Below are 21,496 nucleotides of genomic sequence, written 5' to 3' on the forward strand. Positions count from 1 at the left end.
TACTGTGGGATAGCATATTATTTGCCATAATTCCACCAAATGCTCCCAAATGAGATCCTAAAACGATACTCAAGGTTGGAGACGACCATACAGTGCCTGAGCATGCTTCGTGCAGTGGGATGGGGTGGACCACAGGGTCTTGGGCTGGATGATGTGGGTTTAAGCCCCAGTTTCATTACTTTGTAGTGGTATGACATTAGGCAAGTTACTTCTTCACCTCTCTGACAAGTAGTTTGCCTAGATCTAAAGCAGGAATGATAACGATACCTCCTCTACAGGGTTGTTATAGTGATTTAATGAAATAAACCAAGTGCCTAGTGCATCATTAACTGGTAGCCATTATTATGATATTGTGTCTCAAGCTAAACCTAAGGCCACAAGGTACGATTCAATAATGATGACCTTAGTGATGGGACGTAATGTGATGAATGTGTTTGTGACCAATATAGATTACTGGATGGACAGATTTGTAATGACTCATTGGCTTATTTCAGAAGTAGAAACACAGTCATGTTAAGACTGGATGGCTTCAGGGAAAAGGCTGTAACTTCCTAGGGAAATCATAAGGGAGTCTGAAATGAAAGGGAAACTGTGTGACCTCTTGGGGAGTCAGAAATTCTCTAGTTTATCACAAATACTCGTTTAACCAGACAGAGGAAATAAGATGGTTCTGGAAGAGCTGATTTATATCTGTCCTGGAGGCAACACACCAGAACTAAAAAAATGTTCTCAATCCCACCTTCTGCACAGCACTTCAGCTACTGTCTGATTTAGAAAGGTTTCTAACTGGGCTGGACATGTGGGGTTTCCTGACCCCCCTAAACAGAACTTTCATAAAATCCTGTGCCAACCTAGCAAAACTAGATTGTAATCTCCCTTTGGGAAGAGATCTTGTTAGATTTATTTTAAATTTATCACAACACCTTGTACTGAAAAGTTCTCAATTCGGTTTTGATGAATTGAATTGAAATTCCTTTGCCAAATTAGAATGGGAAGACTTAGTTTGTGGGACGTCTTAAGAAGTAAAAGGGTCACTTCTGGCCCTCATGGAGTTGTAACTGCATTTAGAGATTCAATTTCAGCTCATACCAAGTAAATCCTCACAGTTCATCAGAATCAATTGCCACACAGGATTTTAGGATTTCTTCAATCGATTCCCCCATTTCTGGGGGTGATTCCCTTTAGAGAAAAATATATCCTAATCCACTCTCACCGCTAAACCTCAGAAATGTTTGGAATTCCCCTTAAAATATAGCTATTGGGTTAGGATTTTTAGAGATTTATGAAGGGAAATTTACAGGCATGCCTTATGGTAACTACTCCTGCCAATAGGTCAAAGCGTTCCCTACACATTTCCCAACTTTACATTCCATTTTTTTCCCCTTGTACTGAAGTACTGAAGTCAGAGCTAGCTATAGGCAAATCTGCAAAGCACAATTCCATTTCCTTACACGGTGATTGTGTTTTTATGTGCAACTTTCTATTGCTGCTGCTGCTGCTGGGAAAGTTTTAAATATTTTCATATGTCTTTGAAATTTTCCAACTGTTTTATTTAGACTGCCTTTTTTTTTTTAACACCATAAAGCCTCAGTAAGTGGGCACTAGCAGCCTTATTGTGGAATTGAGGAAACTGAGGCCCAGAGGTGCTGGGATGTGTCTGGAGTTCCAAAGCAACCTGGAGCAACCTGGCTCTTTGTGTGTTTCTACTGATGCCCATGGTAATCACACAATAACGTTAACTACTGAAACCCTTACAGATTTTGAGTGCTCCTTGGTCTTGTCCATGAAATAATTGATGGGATGCCATCATATAGCTTGCACTTTGGAACCTGACAGATTTGGGTCTGAGCCCCAGCTCCACCTCTAATTCATTTACTTTGAGCATCCTACCAGTCATCTGTAAACTAATAGTAATATCTACTTGTGGGCTGCTGGAAGGAATAACGGAAGTAACACATCTCACCCAGTCCTTGGCCCACTGTAGATGTTTAATACGAAGTAGCTATAGTCCGTCACAGCAGGTGAACTGTGTTTTTCCTACTCACCAGTCTAGATCTCTTTTTTCCAGGCCATTTATTTCCTAAAAACCTACTTTGTACCTGCTACTTTCAAAGTCTTCCAAGACAGTGCTTCCCAAAGTTAGTGGGCATATCAATCACGTGAAGATCTTAAGATGCAGATTCTAACTTAGTAAGTCTGGGGTAGCCTTGCATTCCTAACAAACTCTCAGGTAATATTGATGCTGACTGTCCATGGACCACACACTTTTGACTAGAGGATGTACCCCATTAGGTGCACTTAGGGACTAGATCCTTCAGGACTAGTGGTTCTCAAACTTTACAGTTCATCATAATCACATAAAAGGCTTGTTAAAATACAAATTACTGTGCTCCACTCCAGAGTTTCTGATTCAGTAGGTCTGGGGTGAGGCCAGAAAAATCTTCATGTGCACCGAGTTCCCAAAGTGATACTAACGTTGCTAGACTGAGGACTACACTTGTCCTAAGCTTAGCAGAGGTCTACTGAAGACCTGAATGGAATTTTATTCCGATGGTTACTGACTTTTATGAGTGGACAGAACCAAATGGAATTTGGTTCCAAAGATTACCAACTTTTAGGAGGCGCAGAACCTAAAGAGGGAGGAGCTAAAGGGAAGCTCCCTCTACAAGCTTTCTCATCTCCCCGTCTCCAACCAAGCCCCCTTCCTCAAGCCCACCATGATTTCAGCAGGCGCCCTTTACCTTGTAGACATTGATAGGGATGTCAATAACGATGTGCAGCAGGTCTCCCAGAGCCAAGCTGGCGATCAAGATATTGGGACCGTTTCGCATGCACTTGTTCTTGTAGATAATTCTCAGAAGTGTGGAGTTCCCGATGATCCCCAGCACGAACACAAGGCAGGACACAACCGTGTTGATGTATTTGAAAGTCTCCTTGATCTCGATGGGTCCTTGGCACGGGGGAGGGGAGATGGTGCGTGGCGGAGATCCTGCCGTTCTGTCTCCTTTAGGCACCTCCGCAGGTGCCAATGACCGCGCCAGACTGGTGTTGGAACCCTTGGGCCGTAAGGTTTTAGTGGGTGGCGTCATTATCTCTGCGGTTTGCAAAAGCGGAGTGGCCCTGGCAGGCGGGAAGCCTCTTTCCTCTCCCCAGATCCGCGACAGGCCGCAGGCAAGAACCAGCGCAACCAGGGCGCGTCCGCACAGACTTGGCGGCGGCTGCATGCTGCTGCCTGCTCCAGAAGGCGTCCGGTGGCCGCTCCGCAGTTTCAGAGCCTAGAGACAAGCAGGGGAAGGAAGACAAGACACTTGGGTCAGCTGCCCGAGCCAAGTCTCTGCAAACGCTAATACCGCCCGCAGCCTCTTCGCCAGTATCCACGCTCAAAAGTAACTCAAGTTTGCGCGCCAGTGGGGAACTTGGCGCTCGTGACTCGCCAGCGCGGGTCGAAACACCTTCCTGATGCCCTCTCCGCTGTTTTTCTTCCCCCGCGTGGCCAGGAGGGGGTAAATAATATGCAGTGGGGCGGGGCGTTCTGGAAGGGGTGTGCCAGGGAGGGAATGATGGGGGTCCCAGGCAAAGCTCCGAACTCTTTCATGTAACGGGAGGAATACAGACACGTCTTAGTTAAGCCTGCGTGGGAACCGCGGAATTAAGGCACCTAGAGGCCAAGGGCTTGTGTCAAGCTCTGCATTTTGCCCCGCAGGGGAACCTCTATACTCCGCGATTGAACTCGGAAGACTCCTCCCGGCGGATGAAAGCCGCTACTCCCTGGCTGGCTGAGCTACAGCTACCCCAGCGCGCCCAGGAGTGCGCCGGAGATTCGGAAACCCGCAGAGGCTTCTCAAGTCAGCAGGAACTTGGAAACCGCTGTTCCCTCCAAATGGCTTCAAACACTCGCACTCCTCCCTTTACCCAACCTAATTTTAATTTGCCCTCTCTATAGGCTTTATTTTTATTTTTTTTAAATCCCAAACTAGTAAGCCAAACCGAAGCCCCAGGATAAGGTTCAATCAATGATTTTAATTAAACACCAAGCCCGAATGTTTACCTCTCAGATCTGACAAACCAGATGCAGAGAGACGAATGGAGACCACCTTCCGGGGACGCGGAACCCAGCTGGGTTCCAGCCTGCTCTGGGAGAGGAGCACGCCTCCCTTGAGCTGCAGGCGGGTCTGGCTCTGACGAAACGCTGCGAGAATGCCAGACAGTGTAGCCTCCACCGCTTGCTCGGGGTCTCTGCTGCCATCAGACAAGTACTTTTATTCATTCATCCCTTCCCCATCAATCACCGCCAGACTCCTCCCGCGCCTTCCGACCCCGCTGCAACCTTTCCCCTTGGGTGATGCCTGGACAGCATCAGTAGTAGTTGCCCGAGGGAGGGGGGCAGTCCTCGTCCAGGGACAGGTTCCAAAAGGCTATTTATTTGTGAGAGTTCTACGCTCTTCAAATGAACCCAAATCAAGGGCAAGTTATCATGCACCATGTGACACCCGGCAGCTCCAGACTAGAACAAGGCTCTGCACTGAACGTGATAATTGAACTTTTAATGCCAAGTGTGACTTTTCTTTCAGGTAAATGTCCCGCCGCTGTGATATTTAAGGTTGGTTTGTGGACGCTGCTCTCTGCTCTGCTTCATTTTGCCCTGAAGTTTCATTTCAAGCCAACATTAACCCCAACACGGAACAGCTCGATCTTTTCTTCCCAGGCCCTCTCACTGCCCTGAGAGAGGATTACAAGTACTACTCATTTTCCCTAGTACAGCTCTTCTCCTCTCTTCCTGCCACAGTATCAGTGTTAGGCAATCTCAGGGATTTTTATACTGTACCTATGACAGACTTGATGCTTATCGGAGACATGAAAATAATCAGAAAGCTGCCATGCAAATTCAACATGATATTTATTTACCAGGTAGAGCAATACAATAAGGTCTTTCTATCCATTCTTGAGCTCCATGTTTACCGCAGAGAGGAAAATAACAGCGACTGGTAGTTTTGCCCAGAGATTGTATAAAAGAGGTCAGGAAGTCAGGCTTGGAGATGCACTGGAGAGTACTGTGCCGTCCTCCAATCAGCAAAATCCCTACTGGATCTGTGAAACTTCAAACCCAGAAGCACCCATTCCATGTAGCAGTTTTGCCCAGAGATAGGAGGCTCATTTTTTGCTTCATGCTACTTAATGGCATAGATGGGACAAGAACATTGGATTTTTGGCTCTTAGGCAGTGCTTTCTGGGACAGTGGAAGTAGAAAATCAATTTCTATTTGAAAAGGTGAACTTTAAGTGTGAAATATGGTTAGGAACATGGTTATGGAGTAAGGCTAAAGGAATGAGAAATATGGTCTAGGGTTGTGAGTGCTAATTCCAAATCTGGCTATTTTGAATTGCAGTCCTTATCCTCCCTGTCTCGTAAGAACGAGGTCAACATTCAATTGCTGAGCCAAGTAACAATATACAATGTTGTCTGAATAAGGAATTATATGGAAGCTTTGGAATACGAATATTTTGCTTAGTTGACTCCACCCAGTGTTGGATCTGCCCTTCCTATACAAGCTTTCTTGGGTTCATGCCTACGGCTGTTGTGGGGTGACTTTTCTCCCTCCCCACTAGCCTTCTCATAATCTCCATCTCCATTCATATTTCCTCCACTGAGTCCTGGAAGTCTTCTCTAATCCTCACTGAAGTCTATCTCTTTACTTTTCTTGTAGCACTTTTGGACTGTTAACCACAACTTAGCAAGCACTTGATCACATAAGAGACATCTATGGGTCACTATTGATTTCATGCGACTTAATTTCTTTTACAGGACAGGGACTTGAATGAGTTATATGTTCTTTCTGCACCATCTTACTACCTGCCACAAAATGAGCTTAAGAAATATTTTTTATAAATTGATAATGATATTTTAAAGTATTTAATTATACTTTATTAACTGGTCATTGGACTCAAGAATAAGGCCAAACAATTTTAAGGTAAATATACACATTCCTCATTTGGAATTTAAAACACAGTATCAGCTGGTCCTTACAGGGTCTACCACCTGCATTAGGCACCTTTTCACAGTACCTCATTGATTCCCTGATGTCTGTCTTCCAGCTTGGTATTATTTTCTATGATGTTATAGGTAGTGACACTGAGTCTCAGTAATTCACTTAAGGTCATGTGGATAGTTAGTTGTGGGACCAGGATTTGGAGCTAGGATTTGAATGCATGTCTATCTGGTTACACAGACTAAGCTTTTTATTATTGTAATTGCAGAAAGCCTAGGCAAATTTTTTTCTTATTTTGGGGAAACAGTGTTCTAGACATCAGTAATATGCAATTGAAGTTTAACCTTAAATATTTCACCTTAAAATGTAAAGACAACCATGTGAAATGTAAAGAATTGTTCATTGATCTTCATGAATTACTGGGTGTCAGTTTCCCCTTTTGTAAAGTGGAAGAAAAGGATTAAAGTTACTTCTTGCTCCAATAAATCAGTCCGACGGACAAACTGCCTCTGTAGGAGTGTCTTAAAATGCAGAAAAGTGGAAACAGATTCTAGGCCAATATTTTTTTTTAATGTTACTTTCATTACTCATGCCTTGAGCAGTACTGCTATGGATATAGTTTTTTTTTTTAATCTTATTACTTAAAATCTGTTATTGATAAATTTTATTTATGAATTCACTAGTAGCTAACTACTATGTAAATTTCATTTCTATATATGAGCAAAAAGTTGTATCAAATTTTAAGAATTCCTACCTGCAAACTTGTGAACTAATTTTGCATTTATGAGAGGTTTTTTTTTTTTTTTTTGGCTAGGTAAATGTGGAGTCTTTTACAAAGTTGCTTTTTTTAAACGTTTATGAAGTATCTAGGAAATCTATCAAAATTCCAGACTGGCTAAGATCACTTCTCAAAGTTAGAAAGTTGATGATAGGCAATGTCCCAGTATCTCCTTTAAATGCTTTATCTAGAAGTTCCTGAAGACAGGGTTTAATGCAATTCGGAATTCATTTCTCAAAGAGGTTTGCCATGGGGAGCATTCCCAAAATAAACCTTTTCCCCTGGTGATAGAACAAAGAAAAGCCCTTTTAGCCACACAAAAAAGTTAGTACTTTCATGTAATCCTCTTGATATGAATGTGCCCTCAAAACCTACCTTGAACTCTCTAAATCATGAATGCTGAGAGACAAGATGTGTGAAAAACACAGAAAGAGTTGGTTCAATTGGTTCTCCACATATTCCTCTGGGACCAGATTCAATGATCAAATAGTGGTTGAAGTAAGAAAATAAAACAGTTTTAACGTGACTGCAAAAATCAATAGCAAACAGCATGAGAATTTCTATTTCTTGAATTTGCTTTTCTATTAAGTGACTGTAGCTATCTGAATCCATGATAAAGAATTTTTTTTTAATTAAGCATAATGTATGTACAGTTAAATGGACAGGGCTTAACTGCAGCTTGAAGAGTTTTGCCAAATGTTTGCAATCCTGTGACCCATACCTAAGGGGCTCTTTGAAAATTCATTTATTCTTTAAAAGTGGTAAAATTTGAATATTTTAGATTTGGACACTATTCCTGTTAAAACTCTCATTAAGACACTGTTTCTGCTTTATCAACTTATCTGATACATCTTATATCAGCTTCTATAACTAAAATGTCACTCATAAATTAGAGGTGTGATTAAATGAGAGAATCTGAAATTTGAAACGTTATCAATGATTGCTTGATGGTGCCAAATTACACTTCATTCCCTGATGTAATTAAAATTTGATAGGTTTAATGTAACTAGAAATGAGACTTCATTAATTCTTTTCTGTGTATAGAAAATATGAGAAACAGACAGGATACACTCTTTTTTCTGAGAAAAACAACATAGTTCAGCTATTTTAGGCTATGGTCTACTTTAATTAAAATTAGACAATAATTTGCTCTCCTGCTTATAAATTAAGTAATTTTTATATTCCTTTCTTTGACACATTTTTTTCCACCAATCTCAGTAAAACAAAAAATGAGTGTAACCTGGTCTACAAGCTTCTTAAAACTGTTCACAGAACTTTTGTAACAACTTTGAAAATATATTAGAAATTCCAGTCTAAGAAGGCAGTCTGACCTGTGCCGTCTTGGTTTGTCAATGCACACTGTATTTATTAAATTATTCTTAGGCCACTCAGTAATGGAGAAAACACTATCATTACTGTATGTCAGCACAGTCTTATCATGTGTAATGCACTCTTTGGGGAGTTGTTATTTCATATGGAATATGATTTATAATGAGTTTATGTATTTTCTGTGACTCTAATTGTTTTCTTTAATTTTTGCCTTTGCTTGTTTCCATTCTTTTGATAACTGAATGAAGTGTCCAAAGAGATGTGAAATAGTCAAAATAGGTTAGAAAGCAAAAAGAAAGAGAAACTTGGATCTTTACCTATTTACTGGTAAATAAAAGAGAGGTACTTTTTTTTTTTTTAAAGAAAGAAAAAGTTATTTGTAGTACAGAATAGAATGTCCTAGGAGAGGCCAAAAAGGAGAATTCCCACAGAAGGCTTTTTTTTTTTTTCTTCTTTTGCTTTTAACAACTGTACTTAATCAATGAGATATTTTAAATTTCATTTCTGCTAATTATTAAGCTCTGGTAATGGAAATACCTTTTAATCAAAATCTGCCAAAATCTGTAAAAAGTTTCCAATTATGCTTTGAGATTTAATTGTAGGGGAATAGAACTATTTGTATGAAAATTTAAAGGGAAACTGATTTTACTGAGTGTTTCTTTACTATACATTAGATGAACAATTTAACTTTCAGGCCAAGAGTCATGGCATACTTTTGTCAAAGTGAGGGATCACCTGGGGTTTGCAAAGCCATGCCAATTTCATAAGGCGATTTTTGCTTATCTCTCCTAGTGATGCATGTATAGGAAATTGCTTCTTCTCTTTTGGGTCCTGCTAGAGAGAACAATTATTGCTATCCATGGAGAAAGTGATTCTGAAATGGCTTTACCAGCTGTGAATTATCCAAATAAAATTACTCACAGAATCTCAAGGGAAATGCACAGGAGACTTACTTCTTATGAGGGCAGCAGATAATGCAAAGCTGGCATTTGAGGGGGACACGGCCAAGGTAACAGGTGCCAAGTACCCTGCAGAGAGGTAGGCAGAATATAGAAATGGGAAATCCAAGAAGTGGTTAATTCCTTGAGTATCTTTTAATGTGGTAAAAAACATATAATATAAAATGTAACATATTAACCATTTTTTAAGTGTACAGTTCAATAGTGTTAAATACATCTATATTGTTGTGTAACAGATCTCTGTAACTTTTTCATCTTGCAAATTTGAAATTTTCTATTAAAGAATGATATGGTTTGGTTCTGTGTCCCCACTCAAATCTCATCTCCCATAATTCCCATGTATTGTGGGAGGGACCCAGTAAGAGATGATTGAATTGTGGGGGCAGGTCTTTCATGTGCTGTTCTCGTGATAGTGAATGGGTCTCACGAGATCTGATGGTTTTAAAAACGGGAGTTGTCCTGCACAAGCTTCCTTTCACCTGCTGCCACCCACCTAAGATGTGACTTGCTCCTTCTTGCCTTCCACCATGATTGTGAGGTCTCCCCAGCTATGTGGAGCGTAAGTCCAATAAACTTCTTTCTTTTGTAAATTACCCTATCTCAGATATATGTTTATCAGCAGCCTGAAAGCAGACTAATACAAAGAACAACTCCCCATTTCTTCCTCCACCCAATCCCTAGCAACCACCATTTTAATTTGTTTCTATGAATTTGACTACTTTAGAAATCTCATACAAATGAAGTCATACTGTACTTGACTTTTTGGGACTGGCTTATTTTATTAAGCTTAATGTCCTCAAGGTTCATCAATGGTGTAGCATATGACAGGCTAAATTATATTACTTTTAAGGCTAAATAATATCCCACTGTTTGTATATGCCACATTTATCATGAGTCTGCAAATACCTCTTTTAATTCTTTTTCTCTATAGATCCAGAAGTGGGATTGCTGAATCATATGGCAGTTCTATTTTTTAATAGAGCTATTTGCAGACTCATGATCATGGCAGCACCATTCACAACAACCAATAGGTGGAAACAGCCCAAACTTTATGCATGGATGAATGCACAAATAAATGGCTGAAAGGGGCCAACATGCAGCTCAGGCTGTGGCTTCAGAGGGTGGAAGCCCTAAGCCTTGGCACCTTCCATGTGGTATTGAGCCTGCAGGTGCACAGAAGTCAAGAATTGAGGCTTGGGAATCTCTGCCTAGATTTCAGAAGATGTGTGGAAACGCCTGGATGCCCAGGCAAAAGTTTGCTGCAGGGGAAAGGCCCTCATGCAGAACCTTGGCTAGGGCAGTGTAGAAGGAAAATGTAGGGTTGGAGCCCCCATACAGAGTCCCTACTGGGGCACCGCCTAGTGGAGCTGTCAGAAGAGGGCCACCGTCCTCCAGACCCCAGAGTGGTAGATCTACTGACATCTTGCACCATGCGCTTGGAAAAGATGCAGACACTCAGTGCCGGCCCATGAAAGCAGCCAGAGGGGAGGCTGTACCCTGCAAAGCCACAGCGGCAGAGCTGCCTACAACCATGGGAACCTACCTCTTGTCTCAGCATGACCCAGAGGCGAGATATGGCATCAAAAGAGATCATTTTGGAGCTTTAAGATTTGACTGCCCTTTTGGATTTCAGACTTGCATGGGGCCAGAAGCCCCTTTGTTTTGGTCAATTTCTCCCATTTGGAATGGCTGTATTTACCCAATGCCTTTACCCACATTGTATCTGGGAAATAACTAGCTTGCTGCACACAGCATGGGGACCCTGGGACATTTTCCCCATGGTCTTCGGGATTAACATTAGGATCTTGCTACTCATGTCAATTTCTGTAGCCGGCTTGAATGTATCCTCAAAAAATGGAGGAGAAAGAAAACGGGTTTTTCTTTTCTACTGCATCGTCAGGCTGCAAATTTTCTAAACTTTTTATGCTCTGTTTCACTTTTAAAATGGAATGCTTTTAACAGCACCCAAGTCACCTTTTGAATGCTTTGCTGCTTAGAAATTTCTTCCACCAGATACCCCAAATCACCTCTCTCAAGTTCAAATTCCACATATCTCTAGGGCAGGGCAAAATGCTGCCAGTCTCTTTGCTAAAATATAACGAGAGTCACCTTTGCTCCAGTTCCCAACAAGTTCATCATCTCCATCTGAGACCACCTCAGCCTGGACCTTATTATTCATATCACTATCAGCATTTTTGTCAAAGCCATTCAACAAGTCGCTAGGAAGTTCCAAACTTTCCCACATTTTCCTGTCTTCTTCTGAGCCCTCTAAACTCTTCCACCTCTGCCTGTTATCCAGTTCCAAATTTACTTCACATTTTTGGGTATGTTTTTCAGCAATGCCCCACTCTACTGTTACCAACTTACTGTTTTAGTCTGTTTTCATGCTGCTGATAAAGACATACTGAGACTGGGAAGGAAAAGAGGTTTAATTGGACTTAAAGTTCTACATGGCTGGGGAAGCCTCAGAATCAGGGCAGGAGGTGAAAGACACTTCTTACATGGTGGCAGCAAGTGAAAATGAGGAATATGCAAAAGCAGAAACCTGTGATAAAACCGTCAGATCTTGTGAGACTTACTCAGTACCATGAGAACAGTATGGGGGAAACTGCCCCCATGATTCAAATTATTTCCTGCCAGGTATCTCCAACAGCATGTGAGAATTGTGGCAGTACAATTCAAGATGAGATTTGGGTGGGGACACAGAGGCAAACCATATCAGTATATAAGATAAATATATCTCTATCTATTTATCTTCTCTGGAGAGGTTGTTGTTAATTACCTAGTTATCTGCTTCTCATAGTAGACGCCTGAGATGCAAGCATCACTATGGGATCATTGAGCCCTCAGGTCCTAGATCTGGATGCTTGAGTAAGTTCAGAGAATCCAAAGTTGAGGTAGGTTGAGGGCTGGACTATTGAACTTTATCCTGTCTTGTTCTAGACTAACATAGTGACTGGGCTTGCCTGAAATTACATAAGAAGAGTACAAGGTGACCCATCTGGAGGTATGAGGTTGAGGAAGTCTGTGTCTAGGAACTAGAAAAAAGTTGGGTACTCATGATAAATTTAAGATCAATTTCCACTTTTTGACAATTTGGCAAGAAAGTAGACCTGATATTTAGGTGAATTTGACAATCAGGAACCTGATATAGGTGTATTCATATTTTTCCAATTCCAAATTAGTTGGAAAAGTGAGTGAATGATTATCATTACTGGGATGCTTTGCATGAAATTTGTCCAGAGCAAGAGCTGTAACATATTTAGACTGTCACAATTTCTGTTCTTCCAGTATCTTTATCCATTCATTAATCTAGATATTCACAAGGAATAATCCATAGCTTATGATAGAGTCAAATATTTGTAAGAAAAGTGTTCTTATTACTCAGGTATTGATAAGGTCTGGCTGTGTCCCCAACCAAATCTCACCATGAATTATAATAATTCCCATGTGCATGGGAGGGACCTGGTGTGAGGTAATTGAATCATGGGGGTGAGTTTTTCCCATGCTGTTCTCATGATAATGAATAAGTCTCATGAGATCTGATGGTTTTATAAATGGGAGTTCCCCTACACAAGCTCTCTTGCCTGCTGCCATGTAAGAAGTGACTTTGCTCCTCCTTTGCCTTCTGCCATGATTGTGAGGCTTCCCCAGCCATGTAGATCTGTGAATCAATTAAACCTCTTTACTTTATAAATTACCCAGTCTTGCATATGTCTTTATTAGCAGTGTGAGAACAGACTAATACAGGTATATTTGATCATTTGTATGCAAGCAAATTAGACAAGGAATTAATCTTTTATAAAAATTTGGAGGGATAAGTAAGACATCACTTTTATTATATATATGAGTGGGGGGCTTACTTCATATTTTATTATATTATCATCATATTTTAAGGCTGTACTGTTAACCACTGTCTTATATCAAGAAAAAAGTAAGCTGATATTTGGTGATTTTGACTTTCCACTAAGAGGTACACTTAGGAAATATTTCATTCTCTTGATTTATCACAGGGTGGTTTCAGTATTGTTACCAAATATTTTGTACATATTTTTTCATGATACTATTTTTTTGGTGTAAAATTAGCTAAAGAATATGATATTTTAAGGAGCCTCATTTTCAAGAGGAATGTCTTTCCTGAAAATGTTTACCACTGGAGGGATCAACAATGTGTTCAGCTTAAAATTAGCCCTAACAACACATTTAAGTTATTTAATCTAAAATATATAAATGCCAATGAATTTGCCAGAAAAATACAACTGGCCTTTTTCCTTTGGAATTCCAGACATAACACAGCTTCTCTGAAGTCAAGAGAAGATCAAGTCTGAGAACAATGCTATTCTTACCTTTACTCTAGGGAAAAGCTGAATTTGCTCTAGGGATAAGAAGCAAAGACAAAATGCTATTGTCTTAGTGACGTTTTCACCAAATCATTTAAGAAGAACTTCCCAAGTATTTCCCAAAATATGTCTAATGCTTAATTTAAAAATAACAAAAAACATCTTCCAACCTCCCACTTTTAAATTATTTTTTATAGTGATTAAATTTACTTAAGTTCTAGGCCATTAACAAAAGAAGAAATGGTGTCCAAAGTAGGCATTTTCAGTTGAGAAACTCAGTCCTGTTTAAACGTGCATCAGCTATAAGCTTTAGGTACAGACGCTGACGAAGGTCAAAAGGTTAGTGATTCATTTCCTGTACTTGTCACTCTGCTGCTTGTTATGACACATTTCTGGAAGTGACTGACAACAGAAATAATCATGCAAAGGTCTCAATTGTGTGACATGAGCAAATATATTTTAGGCTCCAAACCATGAATTGTTTTGATTATTAGAAATCATCATAGCATACAAATAAGAGGACCAAAATATACAGGGCCTTATCCTCCCAAACAGTCACCTATAGGACATAGGGAGAAGAAGGAAAGATAAATGTATAAGGTCTAGTCGTGGTAGATGCACCTTTCCATCTATACATATGTGAGAACATTCTTTGATATTTCCAATATTATGTTGGCATCAGCTTGATCTCATAATGTAACTTATGTCCTCTTTAGGTGGCCTTTATTTTCCTAAAAGAACGTTATCATAGATTTCCCCTTCTGTAACTAATAGTTGCCATTAAGATTTGGGGACTAAGATCTGTCTATGTTAGAGCAATGAAATACCAGCTCTCTTAGTTCTTCTGAAGGTTAGATGCTGGTTCATGCCCTGAAGACCCATTTGTACAAGGCGGGTGACTATTCCAACACTTCCATGCTAACAGCCTTCCACTTAAACCTCCGGCCAAGAAACAGGAAAGAATCATGCCCTTTTGCAAAGAAAGGAGTCTGGGAAAGAGGAGAGCATGGACTTCAGGAACGCTGACTCCTGGCCATTTACCTACCTGAGAAGCCTTATGCAAATCATTTTACCTCAATATATCCTCTGGGTAAAAGAAAGGATAAGAATAGTGCCTCCCTTGTGAGATTTAAATTCTATTATGTTTGCAAATCATTCAGTATAGTGCGTGTAATACAGTGACTGTCTAGGAAATGTCAGAGATCAATTTTATTAATATATGTTCTGGTTCTGGAAGGTAAATAATAAGATGAGAACACCATCAGACCTCAAGATAAACTTTCTTAGCAAAGGTGCAGGCTTCGAATGGAATTCTCGTAGTTATGGATTGATTGAAAGCTAAGTTTATGCAATTATTGGCATTGGTGGTTATGTTGGATTGCCTTTTTTTGATGATCAACTATATGAGGACCAGGAAATGGGCAGGACTGACTGCCTCAGTTGTTGATTTACTGGTCTGCAAAAACATGGTTCAGGTCTTTATGACAATTCAACAATAAGCACTTGAAAATAAACCAAGAAAACTGAAAGCAGTAAAAAATAGTTTAGTAGACAGCAGATTCTGCATCACATACAGAGCTACATAGATTCAGAAGACTTGTTTATTTCAACAAGTTCTTAAAATGTACTTACATGCATGAAGTATGTTCCCAATAAGCTACTTTCAGAGAGGGTTATATAGATAAGTGGTCTGTGATGGTATCAGTTTTAATTATTACTTCAGAACACCTCTTCTTAATTTATATTTAATATTAATAAACATTTATGATATGGAACCAAAAAATTAGCATGTCTGATTTCTTAATTCTTTGGATGTTTGTTCTCAAGAAGACAATAGTGTTGTGATGGAGAGATGGTTTCAGGTAGGAACTTCCACAACAGTAGACATAAACCATGAACATTAGAGCAGAGCTGAAACTGAAATCATGTCAGAAATGTTGAGTTTGTAACTTATTAACTTTTGAAAAGTACATACAACAAGCTATTTGTAAAACTCAGCATTTATTGATATATCTGCAATATGCCAAAATAGAACTTCTGAAAACTCTGAAATGTTCTCAGAAATAATGAGTTTTGGCTAAATGCATGCAGTGCCTGAAGTTTGATCTTTGAGGAGTTTAACACGCACAGTTGGGTCTTGTTAATGGTGCCAGTGGAATTTGTAGCACTATCTATTTTATGACACTTCCACACCTACTTTTACCTTATAAGGTAAAGACCCAAACTCTAAATGTGTATTATCCATAGGCCTATATTTAACAGCAAAATAATGATTTTTGCAAGCCAAAGAGAAACAGGAATTAAGTCTCCAGATGCTGTTTTTGAAAAGTAGCATCTAAATAGTTGCTGCCCAATGTCATGATCATGTTGTTTACTAAGATAATTTCAGCCTGTTTTACTAAAGCCATCGTGTAAGGCCAGATTTCTATTTTTTAATAATACATCTGAAATAGTTACATGTGTAGTTGAGACTAAAATAAAAATAAAGACGTTAATGGAAAGGCTCAGTTTTATTAGAGTTTTTATTTAAAGTCACATCCCCAAATCTGCCTTTCCTTGCATTGTTGAAAAATTTCACAAGTTTTCTATAAGAGGTCATGTATTTTTTAAAAAAGTTTGAATAAACCTGCTTATAAATGACACTCTTGGAAAAACTTTGGAAATAGTCTCCCAAAGACTATTTTTGTATGATATGATCCAGCCTTACTGGCTGCAGCTGATCGGTGGGGGAATTACCTGATCCAAGCTTTCCTCTCAAGGCCCTTCTCTGAGGTGGTTTTGTTGTTGTTTGTTTGTTTTCAAAGTAGATCAGAGAAACATTTTTTTATAGGAGATATCAGTGGCCTCTAACAAATGCCAGGGCTTGTCAGTGCACAATCAGAATAATGTGATCAACTAACCAACAGAGGGAGAGAAGCACTCTTGCTGACTTTGAGTTCCTTCTTCCAGGCTTTTTTGAGGCTCAGCTACAGCCCTATTTTTCCTTAGCATTGAAATAGTGTAGTAGCAAAAAAAAAACAAAAAACAAAAAACAAACAAACAAAAAACTCCTCTTTTTATCAAATTATTTTCAGTAGGGCCTTTTTCAATAGGCATAGCAATGAAAACAGTTATGATTTGTACAAAAATCATGAATAAGAACTGCACAAATTAGCTACAGCTTTCTTTAGCAAGAGATAGTAGCTCACAAGTGAGTTTTTATACAACTGTTTCCTGTAAGATTTAATTCTATTTTGTGTAATACAAAGAAAAGACATAACAATATTTGAATCTGGTTTTACAACATAGACTTAATTATGTTGGTGAATTATTAAAAAAAGAAAAAAAGTGAAGAAAGAGCCAGTTGAGACTAGGTTAGGAATAGACCCAAAAGTGGAGAAGAGAGAAGTCTTGTCTTTTAGACACTGGCTGCCTCGGAAGAGGAAGATGAAAGAGGGCACACATATGAGGGGGTGAAACCAGGAGTGGGGACCGAAGATGCTGAAAGTCTCTGGAGTAAAGTGGACATCAAAGACAGCTTTATGTCTTTTTCAATCTTTTCAGTGTCTCTCCCTGGATCAAATTTATCAGAACATATCTATGCAGGGACATGTTGAAAAGATATGAGAAATACCCATCTTTATGGCTTATTTAACACAATTTATTATTTAAAACAATAATGGTAGAAATGGCTTCCATCTATTGAGATCTCAATGATGTGTCACTCCCTTTATTTATTTATGTCTACTTTATTAAAGTTGTACAAAATCCCTGTGAAATAGGTATTATTTCTACAGTGTTAAACATGGTAATAATACTGAGGCTCAGAGAAGCCTGTGCCTATGGCTACAGCATGAGTAAAACAGACAGATCTGGGACCTTAGACCAAGTCCATTTAACTCCAGTCTCATGCTTGTAACCATATATTTTGGACATTGAAATTGCATGTGTATGTCCACTCATAGCTTCTTTGCCTGCTTTTCCTTGACATACTTTTTGAAAAGGACTATAAATAGTCAAGAACAAAAATACTAAGTGAATCTGTTCAATAGTTGGTGTTTGCCAAAGCCATTTTTCTTTCAATCCCATTTTAAACAGAGCTCAACTTTAATGTTTTAATTACACGCATTTCTAGTTCAATTCAAATCCCTCTAAGATTAAAACAAATGAATAAATCAGGAAGCATAATGACTTTTGTAGAATGTCCATTTATAATAAATCTGTTATGACCAACTAAAGAACACATAACATTAAAAAAGCAAACTTTGCTATTTTGCCAAGCATTGAAACATGCAAATTTCCCTCGTGCTGTGTTATATATGTTTAAGATATGTTGATGACATGGGCTATTTTGAAATCTCTGCAAATATCCTTTTTAGGAAATATTTGTTTCTGTAGCAGTTCTAAGATACTAGCAACTCATATGCCCATTTCAAAACATCTGTGAATATCACCTATAGGTTACACTTCAAAATTTAACTTGCGGAACTTTTATTCTGGTGAGCACAGTTTCATGCGCTCACCAGAAACTCTGGTTTGGTGGTGTGAAGAGACCACCAAACAGGCTTTGTGTGAGCAATAAAGCTTTTAATCACCTGGGTGCAGGTGGGCTGAGTCCGAAAAGAGAGTCAGCAAAGGGAGATAGGGGTGGGGCTGTTTTATAAGATTTGGGCAGGTAAAGGGAAATTACAGTCGAAGGGGGGTTGTTCTCTGGCATGCAGGAGTGGGGGTCACAAGGTGCTCAGTAGGGGAGCTTTTGAGCCAGGATGAGCCAGGAGAAGGAATTTAACAAGATAATGTCATCCGTTAAGGCAGGAACAGGCCATTTTCATTTATTTTGTGGTGGAATGTCATCAGTTAAGGCAGGAACTGGCCATCTGGATGTGTACATGCAGGTCACAGGGGATATGATGGCTTAGCTTGGGCTCAGAGGCCTGACATTCCTGTCTTCTTATATTAATAAGAAAAATATGAAATAATGGTAAAGTGTTGGGACGGCGAAAATTTTGGGGGATGGTATGGAGAGATAATGGGCGATGTTTCTCAGGGCTGCTTTGAGAGGGATTAGGGGTGGCGTGGGAACCTAGAGTGGGACAGATTAAGCTGAAGGAAGATTTTGTGGTAAGGGGTGATATTGTGGGACTGTTAGAAGAAACATTTGTCATTTAGAATTATTGGTGATGGCCTGAATATGGTTTTGTGTGAATTGAAAAACCAAACAGAATAAGAGAAGGAGAAAAACAGGTATTAAAGGTCTAAGAATTGGGAGGACCCAGGACATCTGATTAGAGAGTGCCTAAGGAGGTTCAGCATAGCCTTGCCAGCAAAGATTATTTATTTACTTCAAGAGTTAAGAGTGGCGGTTGGGGGTTAGCACCAGGAGATATCAGCTGTGATGGCTTGGAGAAACAGTGTAAACCGTCAGTGTAATCAAGAGCAGGGCACGTATGCGTAGTTGAGAACGGTGAATAGGAGTATGACTAGAGAGAAAAAGGAGCGTCCATACGGGAGCTTAAATGGGCTGTACCTTGTGGCATTCCGAGGACAGGCCTGAATTCTGAGAAGGGAAAGTGGTAAAAGTATTGTCTAGTCCTTTTTAAGTTGGCGGCTGAACCTGGTGAGGTGTGTTTTTAAAAGACCTTTAGTCCGTTCTACTTTTCCTGAAGACTGAGGACCTTAAGGGATATAAAGATTTCACTGGATACTAAGAGCCTGAAAAACTGCTTGGCTGATTTGACTAATAAAGGCCGGTCTGCTATCGAACTGTATAGAGGTGGGAAGGCCAAACCGAGGAATTATGTCTGACAGAATGGAAGAAATGACCACGGTGAACTTCTCAGACCCTGTGGGAAAGGCCTCTACCCATCCAGTGAAAGTGTCTACTCAGACTAAGAGGTATTTTAGTTTTCTGACTTGGGGTATGTTAGTAAAGTCAATTTGCCAGTCCTGGGCAGGGGCAAATCCCCGAGCTTGATGTGTAGGAAAGGGAGGGGGCCTAAATAATCCCTGAGGAGTAGCAGAATAGTAGATGGAACACTGAGAAGTTATTTCCTTGAGGATAGATTTCCACGATGGAAAGGAAATCAGAGGTTCTAAGAGGCGGGCTAGTGGCTTGTACTATAGCATAACCTGCCTTTGCTGATGTGTGGCGATTAGGCCTGGTGGAACTGCCATCAATAAATCAAGCGTGATCAGGGTGAGGAACAGGAAAGAAGGAAATATGGGGAAATGGGGTGAATGTCAGGTGGATCAGAGAGATACAGTCATGGGGGTCAGGTGTGGTATCAGGAATAATGTGGGAGGCCGGATTGAAGTCTGGGCCTGGAACAATGGTAATTGTGGGACTCAACAAAAAGTGAGTACAGCTGAAGGAGCCGGGGAGCAGAAAGTATATGTGTCAGGTGTGAGGAAGAAAACAGATTTTGGAAGTTATGAGAACTGTAGAGAGTGAGTTGAGCATAGTTTGTGATTTTAGGGACTCTAAAATTATTAGGGCAGTGGCAGCCACCACATGCAGACTTGAGGGCTAGGCAAAACAGTAAGGTCAAGTTGTTTGGATAAAAAGGCTACAGGGCGCGGTCCCAGTTCTTGTGTAAGAATTCTGATTGCACAGCCCTGCACTTTGGCTGTGGGTAACGAAAAGGGTTGGGATGAGTCAGGGAGAGCTAGGGTGGGGGCAGTCTCTAAAGCTGTCTTCAAGAAATGGAAAAGGAGTGGGGAAAGGATTTAAGATCCATAGGGTCAGCTAGGTTTGTTTTTGTGAGTTTATATAACGGTTTTTTTAGGATGGCAAAACCAGGTATCTAAAGTCAAAAGTATCTAACCATGCCTAGGAAGGAAAGGAGTTGTTTTGTAGAAGGTGTTGGGGTTTGAGAGATCACTCAGACACAATCAGCAGGGAGAGCACGTGTGTTTTTATGAGAATTACGCCAAAACAGGTAACAGATGAGGAACAAATTTGGGCTTGACTGAAGTAATGGGGGCTGTCTGTGAAGCCTTGCGGCAGTATAGCCCAGGTAATTTGCTGAGCCTGATGGGTATCAGGGTCAGTCCAGGTGAAAGCAAAGAGAGGCTGGGATGAAGGATGCAAAGGAATATTAAAGAAAGCATGTTTGAGATCCAGAACAGAATAATGGGTTGTGGAGGGAGGTATCGAGGATAGGAGAGTATATGGGTTTGGCACCATGGGGTGGATAGGCAAAACAATTTGATTGATAAGGCACAGATCCTGAACTAACTGGTAAGGCTTGTCTGGTTCTAGGACAGGTAAAATGAGGGAATTGTAAGGAGAGTTTATAGGCTTTAAAAGGCCATGCTGCAACAGGTGAGTGATAACAGGCTTTAATCCTTTTAAAGTGTGCTGTGGGATGGGATATCAGCATTGAGGGGGGTAAGAGTGATTATGTTTTAATGGGTTGGTAAGGGGTGCATGATCGGTCGCTAAGGAGGGAGTAGAGGTGTCTTATACTTGTGGGTTAAGGTGGGGAGATACAAGGGGAGGATGTGAAGGAGGCTTTGAACTGGGGGAAAAGGTGGCAATGAGGTGTGGCTGTAGCCCAGGAATAGTCAGGGAAGCAGATAATTTAGTTAAAGTGTCTTGGCCTAATAAGGGAACTAGGCAGGTGGGGATAACTAAAGAGTGCTTAAAAGAGTATTGTCTAAGTTGGCACCAGAGTTGGGGAATTTTAAGAGGTTTAGAATCCTGGCCATCAATACCCACAACAGTTATGGAGGCAAGGGAAACAGGCCCTTGAAAAGAAGGTCATGTGGAGTGGGTAGCCTCCATATTGATTAAGAAGGGGATGGACTTATCTTCCACTGTGAGAGTTACTTAGAGCATCTGTGATGGTCTTGTAGGCTTCCGAGGCAATCGGGCAGTGTCAGTCTTCAGCTGCTAAGCCGAGAAGATCTGGGAAGGAGTCAGAAAGCCTTGGGCCAGAGTTCCAGGGGCTGTGGAAGTGGCTTCCAGGTGAGTTGAACAGTCTGATTTTCAGTGGGGTCCTGCACAGGTGGGACATGGCTTAGGAGGAATCCCGGGCCGTGGGCATTCCTTGGCCCAGTGACCATATTTCTGGCACTTGAAGCAAGATCCTGATGGAGGAAGTCTTGCAGGAATGCTTGACTG

General features: G+C 40.4%; 1 protein-coding gene across 3 annotated transcripts in view; it reads right to left on the reverse strand.

The window, feature by feature from the left end:
- EDNRB (endothelin receptor type B) overlaps positions 1 to 21,496 on the reverse strand; it is an 84,113-nt gene that overhangs the window by 19,944 nt on the left and 42,673 nt on the right. Inside the window, exons 1-2 of one of the 3 annotated variants that reach the window (XM_054446850.2) lie at positions 4,049 to 4,232; positions 2,742 to 3,275 (exon numbers count right to left, since the gene is read on the reverse strand). In XM_054446850.2, the coding sequence (XP_054302825.1) occupies positions 2,742 to 3,224 (483 nt within the window). In that variant the 5' untranslated portion in view covers positions 3,225 to 3,275; positions 4,049 to 4,232. Of the gene's footprint in view, positions 1 to 2,741; positions 3,485 to 4,048; positions 4,233 to 21,496 lie in introns of those variants that run through there. The other 2 variants (XM_063651006.1, XM_054446851.2) reach the window with 2 other exon arrangements.

Source organism: Pongo pygmaeus, chromosome 14, assembly GCF_028885625.2.
Source record: "Pongo pygmaeus isolate AG05252 chromosome 14, NHGRI_mPonPyg2-v2.0_pri, whole genome shotgun sequence".
Lineage (NCBI taxonomy): Eukaryota > Metazoa > Chordata > Mammalia > Primates > Hominidae > Pongo > Pongo pygmaeus.